The sequence below is a fragment of the Helicoverpa zea genome, chromosome 3, assembly GCF_022581195.2.
Source record: "Helicoverpa zea isolate HzStark_Cry1AcR chromosome 3, ilHelZeax1.1, whole genome shotgun sequence".
NCBI classification, from domain to species: Eukaryota; Metazoa; Arthropoda; class Insecta; order Lepidoptera; family Noctuidae; genus Helicoverpa; species Helicoverpa zea.
In genome coordinates this window covers 11420322-11447909 of record NC_061454.1, presented here as the reverse complement: position 1 = coordinate 11447909, position 27588 = coordinate 11420322, and the positions used below count along the sequence as shown (strand labels likewise).

Genomic DNA, 27588 nt, shown 5'->3' with positions numbered 1-27588 from the left:
AAAAGCGCTCTCATTCGTTAGGTAGGTTTCGTAACTAAACATGACTATTGACATAAGTTACCTAAGTCATTTGATATTCAAAGGCCTTCAAACCTAACGAAACCCAGTAATATAAAAGTACAAAGAAAAATACTGGAAAAAACTGCACCGAGCGTCGTAACTTTCCATTACGTTTTCACAAATTTCTCTATTGCTGCCAACCTTAGGCTTAAGACTGCGGTATAAGGTTCAAAGTGGTATAAAAGAACTGTTGTGATAAGTTGGTGAAAGGATTTCTTGTCACCGCGTTTGATGCACGCAAGCCGAACATAATAAAGTTAATCAGTGTCGCATAGATTGGCGTTTTAACTTAATGATTGCCTTCAAAGGGAAGTGAAAAATATGGGGTAAGGTTCAGACTTCCTGGTTACTTCGTGAGTAATTATATTTATCATGTTGCTTTGTAGAACTAGGTCAACTGAAATATTCATAATGAAATTGTGTAAGGAAATACTTTTGTATGATGAGTGCACATACAGAAGAACATACGTGGTTTATGTGCTATTATTGTTTATGCCATAATTTTTCTGTGTAGATAGGTAGATAAGTATATCATTTTACTGTTCAACTGCACACGCTTTTTCTCGTACAGAGAAGGAATGAGCATTAATCATCACTCTCGCTCAAAGCTGATTTGCGGTTTCAGACTTTTTAATTTTCTTTTTAATTGGTTTGAAACTACAAAAAAAATATTATCTAGTTCTGTTTTCGATTGAGGTTGAATGTGACAATGAATCCACGAAGGTTTGTCTTTAACCGTCAGTTGCACAAAGCTCCATTAAAGTTAAAGCTTTATTGAATCTATTGCTGACACATTTTATCTTGTTGACAAAGAAAGAGGCAGCTAAGGAAGCTTTAACGTTAATGGAGCTTTGTGCAACTGACGGTTAGAGTTACTTAAAATGAAACAAAACACTTTCTGAATTGTATTTATTTGACACGTCGATATAGTTCAGTAAGAGACACAAAAAGAATATACAGTCAATAGTTCTAAAATAAATTACTTATAAAAATAATACCATCTACAAGTGTACAAATTGAGCTTATTTTATATTAAACATCAATATTTGGTGTCAATATTTGACATTAATCACGTGGAAAGGGCTATATTTCGTAGTAGTGTAGTATGACATGAAGTTCTGTCAAGAGGGAATAGGGAAGCATCTTTTTTTTTTCATAAACATTTACGATAATTATATTTTAGACTACAATATATGTATGTACAAAACGTAGTAAACTAGACTTAAAAATAAAGGAGATATATGTATAGAATATATGTATAGGTAGATATATTAAGTATTCATTCTCTTATTCTCACTTCCTGTACTCAGTTACCAAATGTTGGTTCCTTCCTCGAGTTAATTGCACTTTTCTAAGTCATGTCTTATTCTGCTCTCCTTGGCTTATGAAGTAGGAAAAGTATTGATAAAACATTATTATTTTCACCTTTGGCTCAGTCGCCAGATAACACAATCGTTGGCAGAGGGGTTCGAGCTCTGTCGCAGGTCACTTCCAAAGTAGGCGGAGCCTGTAAAAAATTACAAAGATTGTGTAGATTTAGTATTGGGCTACATGGATTGGTCCCACGTTGGGCGCCAATAACTACTAAAATATCTAAATGAGCATTTATTGGTAATTCCTTACCGCCGCATTCAAACATTTAATCACTACTTAAATCATTCTTTAGTGAAGGATTTCTTTGACAATCTGACACTGAGGAGTGACTTAAGTAACCATTAAATGTCTCTGAGTGCGGGGGTCAGATACATAAAATATTCTTTATTGTACACTAATAACAAACAAGTAGTAGACGAGTACAATAGGCGATCTATCACTAAAAGCGACTAGATTTTTGGAGAAAGCAAAATAATTTTAAATGATCACATAGTGTAAAGAAAAAAAAAAGTTTTAACATACCTGATCCCCAATCTCTGAAACAGCCGACAACCTCCTTCTAGACATTGCACTAGCGGACCTCTGCCGTCTCCCTTCCACCGTCAAATTCGACGAACTAGAAGTATTAGACAGTCTCCTTCTCACAATAGACTCATCTTCATGAATACTAACGCTTTTCTTAGCTTCTAATCTCATCATGCGTTGTTTCGTCTGCCTGGCTGCGTTTTCGCGAATTATTTGATCAGCTCTAATGCGTAATACTTGGGCTGCTTGCTTGTGGTGCTTTAAGGCTGCTTCTAGGTCCGCTCGGGAGAGAGCGAATAAGCCTGCGTAGCCTCGTGATCTGGGAAAAGTGTATCTTTGATTTATTATGAAGGTAGTCGTAACCAAATGAAGGGTTACTTATAGTTAATTTGGCGCCCAAAGTGGGCCAGTATACACAACCAAGATGACATATTAGAAATGAAAGGCACTACAAGTACAAGAATACTTTAGACTTCAATTGATTGTTAAATTAAATTATTTAAAACTCAGATAAGATTGAGGATTTGGTTCTATGAAACGTCCCAAGTATAGTGGTATTTATATTACCTTACAGTAGCAGTACGACGTCTCAGGCCATCAATGCCTAGTAGACTGATCTCTCCGAAGACAGAACCTTCGTGTAGGGTAGCCAAAACTTCTTTCTCATCTTGTGACATCACCTGGAAATATACAGAAATAAGTAAATATACATTTCAGATACCTTTTATATGCTTTAGTTTCAATCATAATTTTGTAAATATGTAGATTGGTATTTTTAACCTACAACTACATGCCAGCCCCATTTTCAATATCGTAGTTCTGGTTTTCAGCTTAGTTTTTGAGCTTAATATAACCCGGGTTTAGTAATGTAAATGTAGAAAATTTATTTACTTTGAAATATGGATACATACGCAACACTCCCCAGAAGATATAATGTACATTTGATGACCGACGTCGCCTCGTCTTACAACCACATCGCCGGGCAGGAAGCATACAGGACGCAGTTGAAGCACCAAATCACGCAGCAATGACGATGAACAGTCGCGGAATAGTTGCACCTGGAATTATTATTAGACTGTGGTTAATACTTTTTGCACACTTTCAAAATGAACAAACGAAAATCCTTAAATAATGATGTGTTGATGATGAATAAATAAATTGAATATACCTTGCTCAAAGTTGACATGTGAACTTCGAGTGCTACATCCCTTTTCATGTTAAATGGCAGTGAATTCAGAATACTGGGCTCATCTGTAAATATGAGGAACATTTTAGAACAAAATCTATTTTGGCACCCAACGTGGGACTAGCTGATGTAATTTTGGCGCCCAACAAAAAATATGTGCTACCTTGCACTAATATTATTGGTTTGAATTATTATTCCATTTTACTTACTCTATATTATTATGTACTGTGTGTGTTACTTTATATGTAGTGTTATCTCACCGAAACATCGCTGTTTACTCCACGTATAGTCGAACCATGACGCGACTCGTCGCTGCAGTGTAACCGGCATATTCAAGCGGCGAAGATAACGGCTGCTGCCATCTAGTGTTTTGCGATACTCCGTCTGTTTCATCAAAGAATTTCACGTTAGCTAAACAGGTTCTCAAAATTTCAGGTATTTCCAATATACAATACGAACCATTTTTGTATTTGCAATTGACTGTTCGAGATATGGTATCTCCGGGAAGATAGACCATAATAAATTCTGATTATCAAGCTTGTATGCAAAAACACTCACTTTAGCTCTAGTCGCAGTTGCAATAATATCCCTAATCTGTCCAATAAGCAGAGCGAAAACAAAAACCCCCATTAACCAGGCAGCTGTCATGAAGAGATACTCTATAGTGTTCTCAGGCTTGGGGTTCTTTCCTATTGAGGTTGCAGTTTTAGTCGCGAAATAGAAACAGCGAATGTAAGGAGAGCCAACGTTGTCGTACACCCAGCCATTAGAGCCGAGCCCTATGTAGTCACTCATAGCGTAGTATGCGCAGGCGTTCAGGTGGATTAAGTAGAAGATGTAGAAGAGAGTTTTGCCGATGCGTACCTGGAAAATAACGAGACATTTATATGTTTAAATAATTAAAATGTTTAAGCAATATAATATTTAAAAAAAAATGAAATAAATTCCAGAAATAAGATTGCGATTACTTAATAATATTTTATGCATAAAGCATGCTAAGCAGACTTACAACATACGGCGAAGAAAGTACTCTATCCATAGCCTGGTGGAACTCCCAGAAAGTTTGAAGTTTCAATACCCTCGGTAAGCGAAGGATTACTTTCTGGGTGCCGAAGTAGATGTACAATATATCCAGAGGAAGGAGAGATATTACGTCGAACTGAAAGTTAAATGCAAATTTAATCGTTATGTATTTTTCTGATATGCTCAGACCCTTATTTATCTTATGATAAACAGATGATTAAAATGCCCATGCTTAGCGTGTATTGCCAAACTGCAATCTTGAACATTATGGTCACTGAATACCAATAAAATCCTCACCTTATACTGCATCTTCTTCCTATAATTCTTCCTCGTCTCAGTGGGATCATCTACCCAGAACCCTTCATGAAGGAACATGAGCCGTGGCTTGACAAAGGCCACATCTAGTACATAGACGATGTCACACAGATAGTCGGCTACCATCCAGTATGGTGTGTTCTCAGGAGTCTGGTAAGGGAAGGTGGCTCGGAGGGCCACGCACCACGCGTTGTAGCTGTAGCAGAATGTCACTAGGAGCAGCCAGGATATGTAGCGACGACCTGAAAGATGGGACCGGGATTCGAGTCTTGAATAAATGTAATATGACGTGCAGTTTTAGGAGTTCAGGCATTTCTCAAATGGTCAAAAACAAATTAAGCGAAAGTACTACCATTTTATAAAATTTGTCAATCAATTTGCTATAAACACGGTTCTGGAAACCGTCCCTCTTAACCTCTAGGCAGGTCACCCTCGCTGTACACACAAGTACGTATTATATTTATTTCAATTACTTAACACACCCCTTAGTAATTTCCTTTTGTCGTTTACTTAAGAATAAACCAACCTAATAGTTCTTTAACAATCGTCGTGACAGCTAATTGGCGCCCAGCTGGGACCGACGGTTACAGCAATTTAAAAAGAATTTACTGCAATGCTATATAATCATTTACCTTGAGGATCTATCGGCATGAAAGGGTCGCAGAAGGCAGAAAATTTTGAAAGGCCTTTGCATTTTATCTCTCGGTAGGGAGAAATTGGTACAGGACTTTGAGGAGTTTCTATGACTGCAACTGTCTTTTTCTCTGGTGGTGGTGTACTGAAAACATTAACGTGATAAGATTATTATGAGTTACAGACGTTATTATCATTTATGAGTCAACTTTACGAAAAACTAGCGTTGCTCTAACCACATCGCATTAGCATAGCTAATTATCAGGTATCAAAGTGTATCAACTTAGTACCTACCTAGTCTGTCAAAACTAAGTAATTCTTCCCAGAACTATCAATTTGTTAAATAAAAACGATTCACATACGTATACAAGACACGTGGAAAAGAATATTGGTGCTAAACCAATCAATTACAAACGATGGTGATGCATCATACATAGGTGTTCAGTTTGCGGGAGACTTGTCAATGGTGAGGCACAGAGTTGGGACGTCGTGCACGTGGATGCAAGCGATATTGACAAATCAGTTACTAATTACAGAGATAACGGTAAGACGAATACTACAATTATTTCAGTAGTTTAAAAATATATTTTACCTTTCAGGAGAGCTGTCTCTGGATTTAGAAGCTTTGAACTCTTTCAGTTCAGTATCGGCTTCGGTAATGGCATCGTCAATTTTGTACGCAGGCGGTGGACTAGATGAGAACAGTCGAACTTTTTGTAGCTGACCGATTAAGCTGAAAGAATAGCCAGATGATTAGTGAATATGAAGATGTTTTATTTCGCTTTTGACGTGATTGATCGATTAAGGCGTAAAATGACGAAGTCCCTACTATGGTTTTCCCCTAGTGTGTGAAATTGTAAGGGTGTGCTTATCATGTTACCCATGTTACCTTCTCATTCCATTTTTATGAATGATCAGCTAGATTTTATTAATAAGTTTAAGTAAGGATTTGTTTCCATACCTTTCTTTATTCTGTACATCTTCTTGAATTTCAGTTTTGCTTTCAATATTCGAATTCGTTTGCGTTAACCTAAAAACAAACGAGCCATATGTTAACCAACCATTTATATGTAGAACTGAGAATTTCATATTAATTTGTGTTGTTCATTTACATACACATTGTGGGCTGGAGTTGAGTCGGGAGTGCACCAAGAGCCACATGATTGTTTGGGTATCGGCGGTTTTTCTACCGGCTTTGCTGACGATGGATGTACCGTATGCTGAAAAGTATTTTTTAAGTTATTAGACGTACCCAAAGAAATTCAGCAGTAAAAAATCATAAGGCACCAAATCTTCTGATGATGTCATCCATTAATTAAAATATATATATATATATATTTCACTTCAGTCGATGGCTTTTAGCCAATAGAGCTTTCCTCCTATCTATGAACCCGTGATCAGCGATTAAAACTAAAATACTGAATACCCTCATAATGCTCTATGTAACCTTGTGGGTTGCAATTGCATCGTCGTAAACATAAACAAATGTATACCTTCACATACATTTCCCACATATGTCAACAATTGACGTGAGTATAATGTTACCGCACCACCTTCCGGTTGACACCATTTATACTTCACTTCAAAAGTAATGCCTTTATACTTGACTTTGTGACGTCATAGAAAATTTCCCGCCACAATACAAGATCCAGGTCAGCCTCATGTTTGACCGGTACAGTAGAACAATTAATTTCTCCTAATTTTCTGATTGATATACAACGGTATAGCAGCATTTAACGTCAATTTTAGTGCAGTCGTAAAAGTCATAACCCATAAACGTCGTCCACTCCTTATGCCATATTCTTGGCAATTGTTATCTATAAGTTTGGGGTCATTTAATGTCTGGCCATTGTGCGATACGAAGTATTTTTGATATTGGATTATTAAAATTCGAAGCAATCTTTTTGTATTAGGTAGGTATTTGGTCATTTTTCAGTTTCACAGCATTATATTGAACCCCCTACTTAATTAGTGCTTATGTTCAATGTGATGACTAAGAGTTAACTTAGTCAGCTGATGAGTCGGCTGAACATAGTTATTATTTTACCAAATAGTATTTCCACCAAAGTAAAAACCACGTCGTCAGTAATCGGGTATTTGCAGACCAATTAATCAGTCGCTAAATTGCCACAAAAAGTTATGCAGACATGCAGTACGGCAGTCAGGCCAACCCCTAGGGATTGATAAAAGGATAGGGGACCAAAAATGCTACGAATAAAAATACTGCCAAGTCAGTTAGTGCTTAGGTATACTTTATGGACGCCATAATGAAATTAAAATGATTACCGGCCAAGTACATAGATCACTATACCGACTCTTCAATTCGCAGTTAAGACGTCTGTATCGAGTTCCGTACAATAAATCGATGTTCATCAATTCATTACCAAGTGGCTGGCTGGCCATAATATTTCATTGTTTACTGGCAGTAAGAAAGCACTTAACGGCTTTTTTGTATTCAAATCACAGTGAGGTGTTCGGAGGATAATGGCGGTCGCTGCATGGCCTTGCCTCATTGACACCCAAATCGGGCACGGCAAGCGCGGATCCAGCCCTCAAAAAAGGTTGTGGTCACAGCTACTAGAAAATCGGAACTAGAAGCGGCTACTAGAAAAGTACAAGTCGGAGCATGAACATGCTCATTAAAAATGATGCAAGTCGTTTATGAACTTTTGAATGAAATTATTTCCTTTTTTCTGAGCATCAGGACTTTGGCATTAGGAATGAAAATAAACTTAGGAGGAAGTTGGACCCGATAAAAAAAAATAGTTTCGATCCAAACCTATTTCAATCAATAACTTCTAGTAGCCAGTAAGCCAATATAGGGAGGGTTTGACGCATTTGGTGCACTTCTCAACTACCAGTGGCGGCATAGCATCGGGTGGCACCCCGGGCTGCTACCTATTGAGCACCCCAAAAAAAAAACTACAAAATAAAATTACGAACCAATCTAATAATGCTAAAAAGTTTTTTTTTTTTTTTAATATATCTAAACTCATATTATGCTCACTATCAGTTCCGTCTCTAGCTTATGTACCCGGTGCAATCATTACTAAAGCACCACTATGTATAGAAAGATTGTGAGTAGTTTTGTTTTTTGCGCGAGCGTAGCAAGCCGGAACATTTTTAGATTTCGTCGTAGTTACCAAGTTATAAAACCAAAAGCGAAGACGTGGAATAAAACTGTATAACTGAGTTCTGTGCCACAAAAATACCTATAGAAATTATAGAAAAAGTACTGTGAAATTAAGAAGTTGTGAGCGTAGCGAGCGCAAAATTTTGGAGTCTTGGGACACGAAATCACAGAAACAAGTAAAAAAAAAGCCACTGCTAAGTGAAAAAACCGCGAGCGTAGCGAGCGCGAGATTTTTTGAGTTTTGGTACTGTTTTGTACAAAAAAATGTAAAATAGTGACTATTGTAAATAATAATAATTTTATTGTAATAGACAGCTGTGTTGCTGGGAAGTTTGTTTTGTTCTTCACCGCTTCTTTTTAACCAGAAAGTCCTGAAAGAGGGCGTTATGGGGGTGCTATCCTTTTCTACTTTCAATTTTAACTTAAACTAATCTAACGTTTTCGACATTGGACTTAAACCACCGCAAAGTGAAAAAGCCGCGAGTGTAGCGAGCGCGAATTTTTTTGAGTTTTGGGACACAAAAGTAACTCAAAAACTAAAGCTGTTAGAAAAAAAAAATATGGTGATCTCGAATTAATAAACAACAGTCATAAAATTAAATGCAACAAAAAAAAAAGTATTATTTTGTTCCCTAGTGTTATCATCAGCCTATCGTAAAAGTGTGATGTCACAAGTCTAGGTCTAGGTAATAAGGTTGTGGGCATGCCCATCGTGCCCACAACGGTGGATCCGCCCTTGGGGCACGGATCTCCATGATTCCATGATATGGGTTTTAATTTATGTTATTTTTTAAAGGTTTCGAAAACTATGTGGTATCGTGGAAAAATAAACTAAAGAATATAATTACTTAATTTAATATAATCAAGCTTTATATGAAAAGAAAATAGGTACCAACGTATGCTAATTGTCTTTCTTGAAAAACGTTTTCGACTGTGGTATAGGTACATAAGTAGCGCAAGTACTTTGATGCTCGGTCATCTAGAAAATTCCTTTGTCTTTCCAGCCTACACATTTCCACAGAAAAGGTTAAACGTTAAGCAATTAAATTGATAGTTATAAACAGACGCCACAAAGTAATGATAAGAAGCCATAAGAAGCGATGTAATAAAATATGTATGGATAAAGGGTTCCTGCAGATCACACACTCATCAACGAAATCTAGTAAAGTAGGTCTAAAGTTGGTGAAAAATCTTCAAAATACTCCTCCCGTTTGGGGTTCAGCGAGAAGTAGTGTCGGGGTTAAGACGTTCCGTCTCAAGTCCTTTGTGTACCAGGACCATGGTAACTCTTTAGAACGGGATAGTTCTAAAGAGTTACCATGGTCTATCCCGCAAGAGTTAGTAGATATATTCCGTACTCAAATTGTTGGGTTAATATTTAAGAACAAAGGCTATAATATCCCAAATTCTATTGATATATGGATTCTAAAAGGTCGTGTTACCTCGTAATAAAATTTTAAAATACTACCAACTTAAAAAGAAATATAAATTAGTGCTAATTAAATTGAAATTAATGATAGAATAGGCTTAGATATGATATAGGTATCAGGGAGTGGTTAGCCACATTGGGTAATAGTTACCAGTAGGTAACAGTTCTAAGGAAGGAATTATTTAAATTAATTGAAGACTGGGTGTGGTGAATTAGCAAAGTCATCTGTAATACCGGAATTAGTAGATTCGCATGTAGATAGACTTGACGGTAGTAAAACAAACGGACAACTTAATTGGATTTTATTGGATAGCAAGTGCACAGTCCTTTTAGAATTAAGACCGGAGAAGCTTCCTTTCATTATTTGCAATTATTATTCAACTACTTCTGCTGTTCCCCGCAGTACCACCTTTGTCCAGAGAGAATACCAGCTTCCGGATAAAAAGTAGGTACTATGCTATTATGCTATTTTTGATGAAGTTTTGTCCAAATCCGTTTTGTAGTTTAGTAATACAGTTGCGTTAAGAAATACATCCACTCATCGGAACTATTATGTCTATAGGTAATATAAGTGTGATTATGATATTAAGTAACGTGATGTTGTAATTTAATAGAACAAAATTCAGCAATGGAACTATGCAAAACCTGCGTCTTTTTTCTCGATTGTGTTTTAAGAGTCACAGAGTAAGAGTTAAATATTTATTTTAAAAAGATGTCCAGAAATAGTCCTACAAGGTTTTGTCTTTAACAATAGCCTGAAATTTTCGGACGTAGTTTATTTTGAGTCGCACTGCTTTATTTGTTTCTTTATTTATACCTAAAGAAATACAGAACACTATCTAAATCATCATGAAAGTACATATAAGTTGATTTAATTTTTTAGGACATTCAAATTTTTTTCCCAGTCGTGTTACCTCAACAGGAAAATGCGGGGAAATCCAACGAAAAACAAAACACTCACCACGTCAACTTTAACTTCCATTTTGTAAATTAATGAATCACTAAACGATCACATTTTAAAACCCCTCGATTTTTAAATAAGTAAAATTTATGGCGGCAACGCAAATAAGAAAATATTCGAAAGGAATTTTCCGGTCAACGACACACGCGAAGACCGCGGAGACGTTTAAGCGACTGTACAAATAAACTTAGCCTGCTTGTAGTTCGGAACAATACGATGCTTGGTCGTGGTTGTATTGGGCCGTTGGGCCCAATATTGGCCCAATCTTTATGGGGTTGGACCAGAAAGTCGTGCCTTCGCCAAGTCTTTTGAAAACATGAATTTAAAAAAAAAAACAAATTCGGTATCTACCTCCATACTTAGGCAGGTACTCGTATGACACAAATCAGTTAATTAGTCATAAAGAAAGAAATTGGCTTCAGTAGATACCTATGTAGTTTACATTTCGTTTTCCGTAAGTATAGTTTTACAGACTGGCACTGTTGACCAAACGTTTGTTGATTCAAGCTTTTGTACTAGGAACAAAATACGTAGGTAACGTATTTAGAAAGGCTTGTGTTTAAACACCACCCAAAAAAGTACCTATTTTACAACCAAAAAAATTCTAAACGGTTACCAAAATGGATAAATGGTCACCAAATAACGTTTCCAAAAATATTATTAGATAAAACCATTTTTTCATATTATTGACTACTAAAAAAATATATGGACTCCTTTAAAATACACTTTAGACCAAATATTATATATTGTCACTACTTAGATGTTACCAATTATGTAATACCATGACTCCTAATTTGGTCATTTTTGTTAGACTAAAAAAGCTAACGATCGCTAGAATATTTCCCAAATACCAATTAATATACTAGGGTTCCCAAACGTACGTCGCTTATTTATTGTTATATGAATTTGTGTGTAACTCAGTGCGTTTAAAATGTAAGCACGCAACATGCAGCAAGCATGTTGCGGCAAGCTTCGGCTTGCTGGCCGGCTCCGCCGCCGGCCAGCCTCAGCCGCAGTGGCGAGCCTTAAAACTACCTGCGCCTCAGCTCGCAGGCCGCCTCGCCCCTCCGCGCCTACGCGGTTTTGAATTGCACTCTAGGGGTAGGGCAGACAAGACTACGTGGAGTCGGTTTTGCAGCGATTCGTTTTCGTCACTAACTTTGATTTTTGGTGGTAATATTAATCTTTTAGTTGGATAGAATTTGGTGACCATTAATCCATTTTGGGAACCAAAAATAATATGAGTGCGAGATTTGCGATTTTTCTGATGTTATTTATTTTTTTTGGATCATAATATTATATACTTTAGTGCCCTTTTAATAAAGTCAATTTATTTTTTTTGGAGTTGTTTATTTTATTTGGTGCCTCTGCTTAGAGTCTTAAAAATATTTTTGGTGACCGCCTAAATTATACCCATTTAGAAATAGGTAGCACGTGCCCCGTGCAAATCTCAATCCTGGCGATTGAAACTAACTTTCCGATAAGCTTTTATTACTCGTTCAATTGAAATTACTGTAGTTCGCTATCTATTCTTATAAAACTGAAGTTTCTTTGGCTTCAAAACGCTAATCTCAGGAACTAAGTGAGTTGGTATAAGAATAGTAATAAGATTAGATATTGGGCCAATTAAAAAAAAATGATTTTTGATTCAGTGTTACCTAAGTGAATAGCATTTATGGAAGATGGCTAGAGGGGTCCTCTTTTTATTCTGGTGTGTGAAGAATACCTAGCACCAAAATAAATATTCAAAGGGCAAAAAGTAATCAGCAACTATTTACTTTGGTCCAAAAATAAATTGGCGGAAAGAGGCTAATGTGTTGCTTGAAATTTAGGATAGGCGCCATCGCTTAAAATAATGTTTTAATTTTTATAAGTCCTTTAAAAATATGAAAGTACCTATATTATTATGTAATTATATAGATAGGTATCTATCTACAAAAATACAATAACAAAAGTTTACTCAGAAACATAGGTAGGTAATTAAGTCTAGGTATAAGTTTGGCAAAATATTTAATTAGCCTAACGTCCTAAGTTCCCATCGCAATCGAAGTACCTAGGTTGGTACTTGCAATCGCTTTACTTAATTGAAACTATACGTACAGCCAGTGCTAACAAAGTAATTCCAGCCGGAGGGTGCGTTGGTTTTCATGAAATCAATAGAATAATACAATTCCTAATCTCGGTAACTACGCTATGACCTTTTATTTCAGCACGGATTACGTTGCTATGCGTTACAATGACCAAGTAAAATCAACTCGCAAGGACTTTGTTGACAAAATAAACAAAAAAACATAGATCTAGCCATATCACATAGCCTTAGGTACATTATTTTAACTGAAATATTCACAAGTAACATACCTTCCGGAAGAACTTCAAGCTCTCGAACACCATTTTGGCCCGTTTTAAATTACGGAGAGTAGGCTTTTACCACCATTTTATTACCACCAATTGAGCTTTCTAGAGATTACTGAAACCGGAAACCCACGTCGATATTATCACTTGTCAATTTTACGAGCTGAAAGATTTTTATACGACCTAGTTGTAAATAACAAGCTTGTTGCAACTTTTGTTGTTGGTCAAGACCTTTTCAATTTGTCCGGTTTATAATGGATTTGGGCGGGAAGTAAATATTGGTTTTGATGATTTGACTATGCAGCGGAAAAGCAGCTGAAAGCTCTGATGTTTTGTGCCTCCTTTCAGTCGGTACTTTTTTCCAAAACACTAACCTTTGTGAGCAAACATCTTGTAAATAGTGATGATTACTTTTGTAAAAAAAACTATTTGAAAACAAAAAAAAATGATAGTTACGACGACTTACGGAAAAAGAAAATGTAGGACATTTATTTAATTTTTTTGTATGGTGGCAGTAATTTCTGCAGCTGTCATAACAACTGCAGGTTTGTTTACTTCTCGTATTTACTACTATTTTTTAAATAGAAAATTTGAAGGATTAAAACCAAATTTCTACCAGAAGTTCATGATTGAAGCGCTGAAAGATACAAGTAATATTGAATACTGCGCGCGCATTTCGTTGCACCCATTTCGTCGGTAAAACAGTTCTTCAAATGAGTCGATTATCTTGCAGTCCGATAAAGTTAAACGAGATGATTATAAACCGATAGTTTAATTATTGTGAAAGGAACTATATCCGCGTGAAAAATGTTATTCAGCTTAAGCCGGCAAACACACAATAGCCATTAGAAAACCTTGTGAAAACAAGTGAACACAAAGAATTATAAAGCCACTCAAAATGGATGCAGGCAAGTACTTTTATTTTTATTTTGATCGTTAGTTTGGATAGATACCATTGCAGTCAATTAAGAATTGGTGAAATACATACTTCTAAATATTTATTTTTGTTGTGGTAGGTACAGTAGGCCAGCAAAGTACTACGGAATCGAAGAAAGTTCTATGGAAAACCTAAATAAACAAATATATTTCATAACAGTTTATAATGCATAACAGTGTGAGATTTGTGTGTGCGACATATTAATTATTTATTTAATTTTATATTCTCACCCATAAACAATCTGTTTTTCTTTTTACTTCCAGAATGCAAAAGGAAACAAGTGAACTTCGACCAGTTGACAGCTCTGTTAGAGTTTCTCAAAGAACATGAAGATTTGGCTAAAGGTCTTACTAGGGGCAGACGCAGACGAGGCAAGTTCCACACTGTGAAGGTATGGAATCTCTGTGCTAAGAAACTGAATGCTATTAAAGATGGTGCTGTTAAAGATGGAAAAGGTTGGTCTAAGGTGAGCCTAGTAAATATAATAAAATATTAATTTTACCACTTATTGCATGCTTCATAAAAATATTGTTAAATATTAAAAAGAAAATTTTAGAATTTAGTTATTATAGTGTTTCAGTGACTAACTAAGTATAAAACCCTCATGAAGAAGAAACTGTCAGTTTATCATTTTCCATTTTCAAATTCTAGTACTGGTGTGACTGGAAGTACCGAGTAAGGAGACGAGCTCTCGAGTTGAAAGCTGCTAAGGATGGAGACAGACCGCTGCCTGAAGGAATATTGCCTTTGTCAGCAATGGAAGAAAATATAATGAGTTTAATAGGAGAGAGCGCTGTTGAAGGAGTTGTTATTATGAATGATCCACTTTCTGAGGAAGTAAGTAAATATTATAATAATTTAGTTGGAATATAACTTTTTTATTTATCTCTATCAAACTTCTTGTGTACATACAAGATGTATGAAAATGGATTTAACCTAATATATGTTTTTAATATACCCATGTTTTGGCTAAGAAGTGTAGCTTATCTACAGATTTTTGTTTTTATTTCAGGGCTTAGAAGAAGCAATACAAAATTATACTGACAATAATGAGGACAGCCCAATTAATCAGTATTTTGGTAAGTTTAGGTATATTTTTTCATTTATGTTTTTGACGGTCTCAGTTCCTTGGGAAAAATATATGGGGTTAATGATATGCTGTAAACATTTCTATGTCACTTTATCAAAATAGAAGTTTCAAATAACAAATTATTCCTGGAATAAAAATGTAATTAATTTTTTTAGATACTGAAGCAATGGAACCATCAACCAGCCGAAAGAGGCGACAGCCATGTAATGACGACACTGCTGGTTCAAGTAGCCCTGGTGAAAGTAAACCTATGGTAGACTCCAGAGGAGATATTAAAAGCTCAAGTAAGACATGGCAAAAATAATAAACATTTTATTATTTTATAGGCCTTCCTTTCTTCTTTTTGGCATCTATATCTTTCGCAGTCGTTACCTGAAGTCAGAAGCCAGAAAGTTGACAACCAGTCTTACCAAAAGGGTTTGCCCAAGTAACTGGGCTGAGGTCAGATAGGCAGTTGCTCCTTGTAAAACAATGGTTCTCACCTGCATATGGTTAGTCTGAAAGCCAAACTAACATGATTGGGAAAAAGCTATGCTGGATTGCTCCATCCATGCCACTTCTCATCATCACTGGTTTATAGGCAAGTTCTCTAAGCTGTATTCAATCAACTACAATTAAAAATCTTCATTGCACACAGGTAGAGGGCCGAGAACTTCTAAAAGGCGTAGAAAGCAACGCTCGTCAATAAACTCAGATATAGAACTTGGCGGATCAAGCAGCCCTTCAGAGAGCAAGCCCGAAGTTATTGTGACGAAAAACGAACATTGTGTAGAATCAGGTAATTTACCTAATTGGTTTTTACTTTTGAAGAAAATTGCTTCGCTTGCTAAAAGCAGAATCAACCTTAATATTATGAGAATATGGTTGAGAATCGGATGAGAATCGTAGAATTGGTCTTGTTCTCGGCTCAAAGGACAAAAAGTTAGTCCCTTCAGTCGGCTGCCTCGGTTTTTTAGTAGTCGCATAGCGTGACTGCTGTGCACGTCGAAGTCTCGGGTTCGACTCCTGGGATGTGACAAAATCGCTTTGTTGGTCTTAGAAACTCCTACAAAGCATCATTCGATAAGAAAAAGAACAAGGACCTTTCAGTCAACCATGTCATCAGTTAATAATGTGTTTATAATTTTCACAGATGGTGAGGACAAAGCTTCAGTATTTTTATCCCTAGAGCGAGAGAAAGTATTCGGGACAAGCAAAATTATAAACACACTAGAAATGATACATTCGGAAATAGCTCGTCTTGCATCTGTCATGGCCGACATTAAAGACTATTTAGTAACTAATTACCGCCAAATTAGTGTAACTTAAATTAAAACCTGCGGTTTTCCCGCCGTTTCACTCGTGTCCTGTGGTACCTACTTCCAGGACCCGGATAAAATATTTCTCACACGAGAATAGTGATAGTGTAGCTTCCCAACAGAGAAAGAATTTCTCAAATTGGTTCAGTAGTTTCGGAGCTTTTAGGACAAAAACAAAGAAACAAAAAAAAACTTTTTATTATTATAAGTATAGATTAGATCTTACCTCTAAAATTGCAATTCCATGTAAATCAATGTGATAATTTTGTGTAATTTTTCTACAATTAAATTGTTTTGTTATTAATGTAGGTATACCTACTGTAACAATGATTAGCATGCTAATAAAATTGGGTGTGAAATTACGATACGTGTATTTAAATTATGTGAGCCGTTTGCTACATTGTTGTTTTAGATTTTTTTATTTATTACTTGGACATCATGACACGTGGATTAATAATTGTGTTCGAGTAAGAAGGAAATGGTATGTATTACAAACATATGTAAAGAGGAAGTTTATTGAAACTTCGGCACAGACTAGGACATCAAGCTACTCCAATCTATAAAAAAAATCTCTATAAATAATGTTATATGAATGAAAGTTTCAATAATTCTGTACTTTTCAGTATATTATATCGCTAATTTCCATTTTTACCATAGCCACGCTTAGAAGGTGGGCTTTTTAGGGGTTTTGGCAGAAAGGCCAAGGTATTAGCCCATACAATAAACATTGAACCTTATCCTTTAGAGATAAAGTTGAAAATCTTTTGAAGTTTGACGGATTGTCGTAGCATGATGTGCTGACAACTCTACTATAAAATATACGTACCTACGTACCTAAAGTTCGGTAATAAATACGTACTATGTTCTTATGATACTGAACTGGACTTGTTATTATGGAAATGAAACCATTAAAATATTTGTGCACTATTTATTTTTAACCAGCACAAGTAACGAGATTGTCTTCTGTTTAGAAAGATATGAAAAAGTTCAATGTATAAAAGTTCAATATTATATTGTATTATTGTAGCAATAATATTAATTATTATATACCAACATAAATCGTATCTACTTACAAGTTAGTAGGTACCATCTAACATAATGTAATGTGCATAGGAACTTATGTGTCATCTGATTAGAATATAGTCATAGACTGAGTAACATTAATTAAGCATAGTTTGTATGCAGAAAGTATACTCAACAATAAATAAATATTGGATTCAATTTTAAACTCGTTTTGAATGTTAATTTCTTACATTTTCTTGTTTTTATTTATCGTCAAAATAGTTTATAAGTATACCTATCTATCGCTTGATTCAGGTAGACATTTTTTTTGTAAATTATTTTATGTTCGTCGTGGTGGATTGAATAGAAATCAATATAGGTTTACCCAACTAGGAAGGCCACGGGTAAGCACAAACCCTTTGTAGATAGGGTTATCTAATTCGTATTTTTTGCTTTCAGTTCCATGAAAATAATGGATTTAGTATAAATAGCAACTCCTACATCAATTGCTTTGATCAATATTCTACTACTTAATATCACAAATGTGGATATTGGTCTAGATGTTTGTATCATACTATTTTTCGCTAAAGACCTTTAAAGGGTTCTTTCTTAAACTAGGTTCAGCCAGTGACTTCGTATGTGCACTTATTAAAATAACTTTTAGGGAATATGATAAGTGGGAGTATCAAACTATTTGGGTTCTAACACACGTGAGACTAAGCCAAGGTCAGCAATTCTACAATTCATTGTCAAAAGGCACGCTCATTGATAACATAAAACTGGGAACGCACTAAGAGCAATTCCAAGTTTGAGAATCAAGTATTTTTAGGTTTATTTATTTATTTAACAAAAATATTACATAGGCGGACTTAATGCCATAGGCATTCTTTCCAGCCAACCTTAGGTAGGGTGATGCAGAGAAAAACATGGTAGGTGCATTAGCAAATAAGACGAAAACAAATTAGATTATTTTACATTTAAACGATTTAATATATAATTAATTAAAATTAAGTTAATCATTAAGACATTTAAGATATTTGATTTCAAATAAGTCCGAAAGGATTACATAAGTTCTACAGATATCGTTCTACAATATCATGTCTAATGTTGTCAGTGTATAACCGTAGTTATTTTTATAAAATATGTCAATACATCAATCATGACATATAATAAAGAACCCTTTTATGGTTTGTTTACCTTTTGTCTCACGGCTCGTTGAATAGGGTATAGAACCAATATCCGAGCAATAGAAGATAATGAAATAATATAGCATCAATTGTCGCGAAGTTACCTACTGTAAGTCTAGGCGATGCGTCATCAAAAAAAGTCTCTTAGCGCTTACCTTACATCGCCTTTTATTTTATTTATTTATTTAATGCTTCTTGCATATACAGTGCAATGGCAGCCTTAGGAGTTCTCTACCAGTCTACCTTTGGCCATCGTACCTTTTATTAACTCAAGTGATATTTTGCTCCCAGTAAGTGTCCACCTTAAAGTGCGCGTGGTACAAAATACAAGCGAATTTCAGCCCTATCAGTGTGTGTACGTAGCGGGATCAAATAGTTCAAGTGATAATGTATGCCCAGGGATGTCGCAACGGACTAGTAGTTCGCAAGGCATGTGTCCAAACGACACATCACGTTGTTAATTAGTGCTAATCAAATAACTTATAATGAAGCATGTGATTTTTATTGTATTTTTGTGCTTAGTGAGGTAAGTTTTTACCATATACTGAGAATTTTCATTTATCAAATATTTTAATGTTAAAATCTATAACTGAGTATAAATAAATCGTGTCGAGAGCAAAGAATAATAGCTAATAATCTTCTAAGTACGTAATTTAGGTAAATGTTACAAATGAGCTTAGTTAGAGTGTAGTATGCTGACGCTACAAAATTCTATGACGTTTGTAATTCGCCTGCTGAAATACAAAAAAATATTGAACCCACAACTATTTTGGCCCTGAAACAGTCACATTTGTTAATCAGTAAATATCAACAAGCCTTGGTCAGAGGAGACCCTTACTATATGGCCTAATAATCGTTCGTGATTTCATTGATGATTTTCTTTCCGACTAATTCTCAAAATTATATATTGGGCTCGAATAAAAGCTTATGCAATGGGTTCTGTAACTTTCTAATTTGGCCTTTCCAGTCATAAATAAACTACTTCAAGTTTTTTTGTATTTCTATATAAATAAGTGTATATTACAAAGTAACAAGTTCATGGTTGTATAACATGAATGAATGCTCAAGCACAATCCTTGAATTGTTCTGACCAGGGACCAAACAACGGCTCTGTTGTGCCCGAATGTATGATGTCAGTATAGTACATTTTTTTAAACAAAGATCGACTTTTGTTGTTTTTATCTACCTACTGTTTTAATTGTATAATTATCATGAATACTATACCTACGTACTCAATGAACTCATTTGTAATACAACACCACCATTGTATTCCAGTGTATTTGGCAGAGTCGCCGAAATTGACCACCAAGATGATATTTCTAATTTAATACTAGACGTTAAACCAGTTAAAGCCCCACAAAGTATTAAAAACAATACGATTGTAGTGAAACAAAGTAGTGATAACACAATCAACGGCAGTTTGATTCATGAAAACATAAATGATACTAAGAAAACGTGCGGCACACGCAAAGATGTAGCAGATAACCTATTAGATGCAAACAAAACAAGTGCTATAAGTAGTAATGAACCTTGTGAGCCTGAAGTTAAAGTTGATAATGGCACAGCACTTATATTGACCAAGTATTTAAAAGAAGGACGGACAAGAGAAGGGAAAAGGGCTGCGAGAGTTGATGCAAAGCATTTCTTGGGATTCAAGAGCTACTCTGGTTTCTTCACTGTGAACGACACTTATAACTCGAACCTCTTTTTCTGGTACTTCCCCGTATTGAATAAGCCTGTGAACACCACGCCATGGGTCGTTTGGCTTCAAGGAGGCCCAGGAGCGTCCAGTATGACAGGACTGTTTGACGAGATTGGACCTTTCACAGTAGTGAATGAGACTTTGAAACGTAAGTTTATTTTAATCTATCATTGAGTAGGTATTTAAAAGGTATGTATGCTGGAACACTACAAACATGATCTAGAAAGAATAAAATTGTTTATCAATCATCCTAGGGTGAAAAAATTTAAAGACCAATATTTGAGAAATCTGAAATTAAGCCTGTCTTAGAATTTACGACGTAATCACAGAACAGGAAAACTAATGCAATTTATTGTTAGAATTCCTCAATTGCTTGCAATCACGTCTGTTGCGGGTAAAAAAAACGTATAGCATTAGTATTCTATGCGAGCAATAGATAGAATTGTTTGTATTGTTCATAAAGGTCAATGCTTGTGACGTGTATTGTAGGTGCATATCGAAGAAAATCCCAGGATTGTAATGCAGTACTTTGTTCTTTTGAAAAATGGGTGTGATCTCATTATGTACTGTAGGCTTACATGCGTCTAGAAATGCCAATGCGGACAGGCACTGACACTAATTGTGGCTTAAAACAAATAAACACATCCCCGTTATTTTTGTTGTGAAATATAAGTATTTCAAAATAAAACCGGCCAAGTGCGAGTCGGACTCGCGCAGCGAGGGTTCCGTACAATCCTGTATAGATAAAAAGTGAGTTTCGCGCCAACTGTTAAGTTTAGAACAATCTTAGTTATGGTAATTTCGTGAGAGTCAAAATAGTTAATATTTTTTATTTTATAATATAACTAAAATAGTAGGCCAGTACCTTGTAAAAGTTATTTTATTAAAGTTATTTATATACAACATTTTATAGTCATCATTCAGAAATTTGATTGAAAATAACTAATTATGTCTTAAAGGTCATTGGGCATATCTGACCCGCTTTGTAAAAAGTGGCGGACATGAATCAAAGTAGTTTTAAATCGTGGAGAATGGTATGACGTTTCTTTGAATATAATATTTTATTAAAATTCCACGAATGTCCAGGATCGTTTGAAAAATATAAAAGACAAGCAGTTTCAGAGGATTGTACAGGTTGCAATGCTAGTTTTTATTGTTAAAGAATTTTCATAAAGAAGGAAGATGCCAATTCGGATGACCAGGATCTGATGATTATCTGGAAACCCTGAGAAATCGAGGGCAACTCTTGAATATTGTAGGCACGCATCGAGTCATAACCAGACATGTGAGTGTATTTTTGAGGGTACTGGTAAACAGTGAAGGTTTGGAGCTGATTTGATTATGGAGACTACAGAGAGTCGAGGGAACTCCTGAACGGTATGTTGCAACTACCACGTGTTTGGGTTTATTTTATTCGTATTGGCGAAGACTTTCCACATAGATAGGTTTGACTGCCATTGTGGGATCGATAGCAAAGATCAGATATAGTTATGGGAACTCCTTTACAATTTATACCGTAACCTTGTGTTGGAGCTTATTTTATTTTAGGTGACGAGAATTCACTACTAACTTGGGTTAAAGCAGCCATTGCAGAAATGGGATCTTTTATTTTTAAGGGATTAATCACCTAACGAGCCCCAGTTTCAGGTTTTTTTCGAAACCGCCTGACGACTTGTAGCTGTCGAATTGTAACAACGACCTCTAGAGAGTAGGATTCGGGGCTGCTGGCTTTACGTTTCTAGAGCCTTGACAAAAGTATTCTGTCCCTTTCTTTGTTTTATAAAGTCGGCTTTATTTTGTAGCATTTTACAAACAAATCCAACTTCAAACATATAAAAAAGCAACAAGAAAACAAAAGCAAGAAAGAAATTAAAAAGATGTTAGGTGCTTCGGTCTAGAAGTCGGTGTCTAGAGGATGCATCTATATTTATTTAACCACCGAGATCTAGACCGATGCATATAAACAGTTTTCTTGTTGTTTTTAGAAGTTGTTTTTTTTTTTTGTAAAAAGTTTTTATTTTTAACTTTTGTGAAAAGTTCTCGTCAATACGAATAATATAAACACGACGTAACTAAAAACATACCGTTAAGGAGTTCTCTCGACTTTCTCACGTCTCCATCATCAGGTAAGCTCTAAACTTTCACTGTTTGATAGTATCACCAGACATACATCTGAGAATCAAGTTTAAATCCTATGCATGCCTAAAATTTCTGATAGTTGCCCTCGATTTCTTAGGATTTCCATCATCAGATCCTGACCTGATGACAATGGAAATAAACGGCGAGTATACTCTTTCACTACAAAGAAATGATTTCTCAAATCCGTCAAACGTGGTCGTTTAAGTTCCCCATTGAAATGAGGAAAATATTTGATGTTTACACCTGATTTTCTCTAGATTCCCATGGTTCACATTGATGCGACTAATGCCATAGTAAATCAGAGCCTTTATCATTATACTGTGCTATATTTCGTTCGTATCCGCCGTGGGTATGGTTTCCATACTAAGGTGCCCAATGACCTTTGAATGATTTAAAATTTTTCACAGTTTAGAGGCCATTATATTTAAGAAGTGTTTGATATGAATTTCACTTTTTATCAAAACTTTAATATTTCTACGCGTTCATGTGAAAAAGGGTAAGTAGTAAGTTTATAATTATTAAAAAAATATTTTATGTCATGTAAGCAAAAATAATATTATTTTAATATTTTATGTAACTTCAAATTTATCATTTTCGTAATTTTTCCTTTATCTGTACTAAATAACGTTGCTTCGTGCCGAATTTCAAGATTCTGAGTTTAAAGGAAGTACCTTGTAGGTTTTGATTCCCTAGCGTGTGACGGAAATTCGTCTAAGGTGTCGGTAAAACTGCTGTATCTTTTGATCGCGTTAACTTAGAAGTTTGATTTTTTCATTGCTTAAAGGGACAATAGACCTAAGTATTTGGTATAAATTTCAATTTGGTACCTTTATTCGTTCGTGAGAAATAAGGTAGTAAGTTTCATTTTATTAAAATATTTTTATTATATTATATAACAAAAAAAATGTGATTTTCGCAATTTTTCCATATTTGCATTATATGACAATGCTTCATGCCAAATTTCAAGATTCTGAGTTTACGGGAAGTACCCTGTAGGTTTTGATTCCTTTGCGAGTGTCGAAAATTTGTTGAAAATATCGACATAATCGGTTGTATCTTTTGATTGGCTTGGCTTAGAAGTTTGATATTTTCACAGCTTAAAGGGACAATAGACCCGAGTATTTCATGTGAATTTCAGCTTGATACGTTCACGCGTTCTTAAGATAAAGGGTCTTGACAGACAGACAGACAGACAGACAGACAGACAGACAGACAGACAGACGGACAACAAAGTGATCCTATAAGGGTTCCGTTTTTTCCTTTCGAGGTACGGAACCCTAAAAATTGCATCATACCTAGCATTTTTCTGTATAAGCCTTGACTATTCCCAAATGAATTTATTCTGAGATTGACGACCTTTTGAATCAGCCTTATTTTATTTTCTCATGGTTGCGAGTTCCACCAATTTCTATGGCGGTTAAAGGTAGCCTGGCACACATCCCATAAAAATATAAATGAAAGAAAATACTATTAGAAACCAAATAATAATACAGTGCATTGCAGGCAACCCGTTCACTTGGCTACACAACCACTCGCTGCTGTTCATCGACAACCCCGTCGGCACAGGCTACAGCTTCACCAACCATGTCGATGGATATGCTAAGAATATGGCCACGGTGAGCATCAGCAACGTTTTATTGCAGTTATATAGCCGAGCGTTTATTATAACAAGTATGAGCACTTTTTGCTTGCCCAAGGTTGCAGAAGTTATTGCGGATCAGATCATCAAAACACCGTAAAATTACACTATAAACCTTTAAAGAAATATTTGCATAGGTACCTGGCCTAGAAAATAATAAAAAAGTTTTAAAAGTTTATTGATCCACAGTTACATTAACAAATCTCTTCTTCAGGAAAGTAAGTAAATTAATACAAAAGTTCGCTGTTACTCCTACACGGGAGATATTTTAAAAAGTTCTGTAATCCCTTGGTATTTTGGGGACCTAAATATATCTACTTCATGGAACGCGAGAGTTTCAGAAAGCCCCATACCAAATTGTACGAGAATCCTAAACTAAATAGACGAAATGCTTTGTATACCAAATATTTTTCCATAAAAATCTTTTTCTTCTACAGTACGCCGAACACCTCTATTCGACTCTGAAGCAGTTCCTGCAAATATTCCCTGAGCTGAGAACAGCACCGCTATACTTGGCGGGAGAGTCGTACGCGGGCAAGTATGTACCGGCCATGGCCATGGAGATACACAAGCATAAGGATACTCCTGGGGCTGATATCAATTTAGAGGTAACTAAGGATTTTCAATGGTTATGTAGGTGTGGCTAACGCTACACGGCACAAGAACACCATTTATTATGCATGCTTTCCCTTTGTTGTATAAAATCTAATTTGCAATTTGTCTTAAATTTTTTGAGATGTGATATGACCATTCTCAACGGAATGTCAGTCTTTTCCTTACTTTAACCCATCTTTGGTCCTTCTGGAGCCCTTTTAGTTCCCAAGCCACAGTAACTCTTAAACAATCCCGTAGCCACAGCAGCCTCGGCGGAATAACTAATGTAAGGTCTAATAATGATGTATTTCGTCACCAGGGTCTGATAATCGGCAACGCATACGTGGACCCTGACATGATATCCCACATCGCGTGGCCGTTCTACTACTTCGGCTTGTTGGAGAGGGAGCAGATACAAACAGTGAAGCCACTGATTGACTCCTTCCAGGAGCAGATTAGAGCTAACAACAGTATTGAAGCCAAAAACGTAAGTCTACATTAAAAGTACTGTTACTGTACTCGTCGTCGTTGTTTCAACTGAGAGACGTATACTGCTGGACAAAGGCGGAAGGCGCCTCAAGGGTCATTTAGGTACTGTACTTTATTTAAACCACACGAGACAATTTTAAGGCAAAACAGTACCTAGAGTAAGAGGCAACGACTTAAATAATAATCGAAGGTCACAGTATTCCATGCATGATTTCATAGACTCTCATTCTTCCTCAGAAATGGAACAGCCTCGTCACCGTACTACTCTTCATCACGAACCAGAAGCACGCCTATAACTTCTTGAGAGACGACATTCCCGTAGGAAGATATACAAACTTCCTGAAGACTTCAGAAGTCAAGAAGGCCATACATGTTGGAGATATTAACTTCGCATGGGTCAATATGACAGTCAACGCGTATTTGGCGCCAGACTTCCTGAGTACGACCAAACCGATGTTTGAAACGTTGCTGGAGCATTACAAAGTTATGGCGTATTGGTAAGAATTTTGGTTATATTTTTGAGGAACCGTTATAGAAACTATCCTAGGAGAAATAAAAATAACCTATCGTAAATATTAAAGCCTTTAAACAATGTACAAAGGCGGTTGTGGTTAACCACGCTTAAAATCTAGTTTTCAACGTATTGGACGCAAATAACTCGTTTTTATTTAGGGTTCCGTACCCAAAGGGTAAAACGGGACCCTATTGTTTTCGCTTCTCTGTCCGTCCGTCCGTCCGTCCGTCTGTCTGTCACCAGGCTGTATCTCATGAACCGTGATAGTTAGAGAGTTGAAATTTTCACAGATGATGTATTTCTGTTGCCGCTATAACAACAAATACTGAAAACTAGAATACAATAAATATTTTGGGGGGTTCCCATACAACAAACGTAATTTTTTTGCTCATTTTCTAAATAATGGAACGGAACCCTTCGTGTGCGATTCCGACTCGCACTTGACCGGTTTTTTACCAGTTTTGTAAAAATCTCAAATTTTGATACCTACGCAACCAAAAACTTTAAACGTAGCTAAACGGCCGAAAAACAGAAATTATCTGACCTCTAAAATGTCAGTATAATACTTTTAGGCGCCTATGTAGGTAGGTACACACTTACTAGAATCATTTATCAATTACTTTTTTACTGGGTAGGTATCCGACCTAAAGTCCAGGAAGTGATATGTATCTTGTTACAGATATATTGTTGCTTTGGTTTTTGTTTGATAAGTTCAGAGAAATAATATTAGGTAGGATTCTTTTTGACATTTTGCTATAATATTCGTAGTCCGTAGAAGTTATGTTTTATGGCTAGTTTTGATGAATAACTTTTTAAAGATGTTCGTAATTTTGAGGAAACTGAAATTTTACGATACTATCGTTTGTTCTTCCAGCGGTCAGCTAGATCAGATGCTGCCATGCGTGTTCACTTCTGAAAATTATCGCACGTGGAAGTGGAACGGAGCTGAAGAATTCTTGAATGCTACCAGATTCCCATACATCTTCAATAACAAACTTGCAGGGTGAGTGCTATTCATGTTTGTTATAAATTATTTCATGCCAGTTAACCCAGTTAATAAATCACAACTGAATGATAGAACGGAAGAATTTCTCTTTACGTTATGTGTAGTCATGAATTTACATAGTCTTGACCGAATTGAGTATTAAAAACTAGTTTTGATGACAAAACATCTTTGGTACATAGGATATTTTGAATTAGTGTTTGTGAATGAGAAATTACCTGCTACATTATAGTTGCTAGTGCAGCTAATTGGTGATCCACTGCTCTTTTACATACATTTTCCTGAATCATTTTTTATCCCTCTTATTTCCAGCTACCACAAGACCGGGGGCCATCTCACAGAAGTAGTCCTCCGAGGTGCAGGCCACATGGCCCCCTTAGACAAGCCCGCTCCCACACAGAACTTAGTGGCCCGCTGGACACAAGGCTTGCCGCTCAGCAAACGATTCGGCATGTTCGAACGTTCCTTCATACAGGAGATTATTAAGAACAGTTCTGCGATACATTACCTCTGATCATGGTTTAATAAACGAATTTATTTAAATTAGGCTGTTTTGTATTCCAAAGTTTGTCAACTGGGAACATAGTTTACCACCTGATGGTGCTTTAGAAGTCAATTTTTTTGTTAGCCCCAACTGTCCCACTGCTGGGCAAAGGTCTACATTTTGTCTCCACACCTCTCGATCCTTTGATGGTTCTCACCAATCAGGTTTGTAATTAAAATAACATGGTCTAAGAAGTTTAATTAAATATGGAAATTATTTATGACTCAACATGCATATGTCTCTATTATTTTAGTTTGAGTCACTCCGTATATTATTGACCGTAAAATCGGTTTATCAGTAAAGTCGTCTGAATCTACGATTTTTCCTACTTGGTCCGATGTATGTAGAGAATAGTTAGGTAGGTATTATCTAAGGTAAAGGTATTATTGTTATAAAGCCTTAGGCATTCGATCAAGCAAGCACGATCGCTACACGTGGTCACAACTTATATTTAGTTCC

At 35.9% G+C, this 27588-nt stretch overlaps 3 protein-coding genes across 4 annotated transcripts; 2 read left to right on the top strand and 1 right to left on the bottom strand.

Annotated features, from left to right (window-relative positions):
- Nucleotides 1–955: 955 nt before the first annotated feature.
- LOC124646225 (cyclic nucleotide-gated cation channel beta-3-like) lies at nt 956–13144 on the bottom strand. Of its 2 annotated transcripts, none has more exons than XM_047186332.1 (14): nt 12998–13144; nt 6233–6336; nt 6078–6146; nt 5709–5849; nt 5116–5261; nt 4466–4725; nt 4155–4304; nt 3704–4009; nt 3406–3529; nt 3128–3210; nt 2871–3017; nt 2527–2639; nt 1957–2278; nt 956–1567 (listed from the first exon to the last, which is right to left on the bottom strand). In XM_047186332.1, the coding sequence occupies exons 1-14, from the start codon at nt 13028–13030 to the stop codon at nt 1493–1495; spliced, it is 2073 nt and encodes a 690-aa protein (XP_047042288.1). In that variant the 5' UTR covers nt 13031–13144; the 3' UTR covers nt 956–1492. The 2 variants fall into 2 exon arrangements, with proteins under 2 accessions (XP_047042288.1, XP_047042290.1); XM_047186334.1 differs by lacking the exon at nt 12998–13144 and adding an exon at nt 10640–10933.
- A 386-nt stretch (nt 13145–13530) lies between these two features.
- LOC124645861 lies at nt 13531–17544 on the top strand. Its single transcript, XM_047185807.1, has 7 exons — nt 13531–13899; nt 14192–14394; nt 14580–14765; nt 14941–15007; nt 15174–15302; nt 15656–15796; nt 16151–17544. Exons 1-7 carry the CDS (start codon nt 13890–13892, stop codon nt 16324–16326), a joined length of 912 nt encoding a protein of 303 aa, XP_047041763.1. The 5' UTR covers nt 13531–13889; the 3' UTR covers nt 16327–17544.
- Nucleotides 17545–18771: 1227 nt separating this feature from the next.
- On the top strand, nt 18772–27128 carry LOC124645858 (venom serine carboxypeptidase-like). Its single transcript, XM_047185804.1, has 8 exons — nt 18772–19031; nt 19781–20355; nt 23850–23962; nt 24423–24593; nt 24899–25066; nt 25306–25565; nt 26457–26585; nt 26898–27128. Exons 1-8 carry the CDS (start codon nt 18991–18993, stop codon nt 27097–27099), a joined length of 1659 nt encoding a protein of 552 aa, XP_047041760.1. The 5' UTR covers nt 18772–18990; the 3' UTR covers nt 27100–27128.
- The last annotated feature ends 460 nt before the right edge of the window (nt 27129–27588 follow it).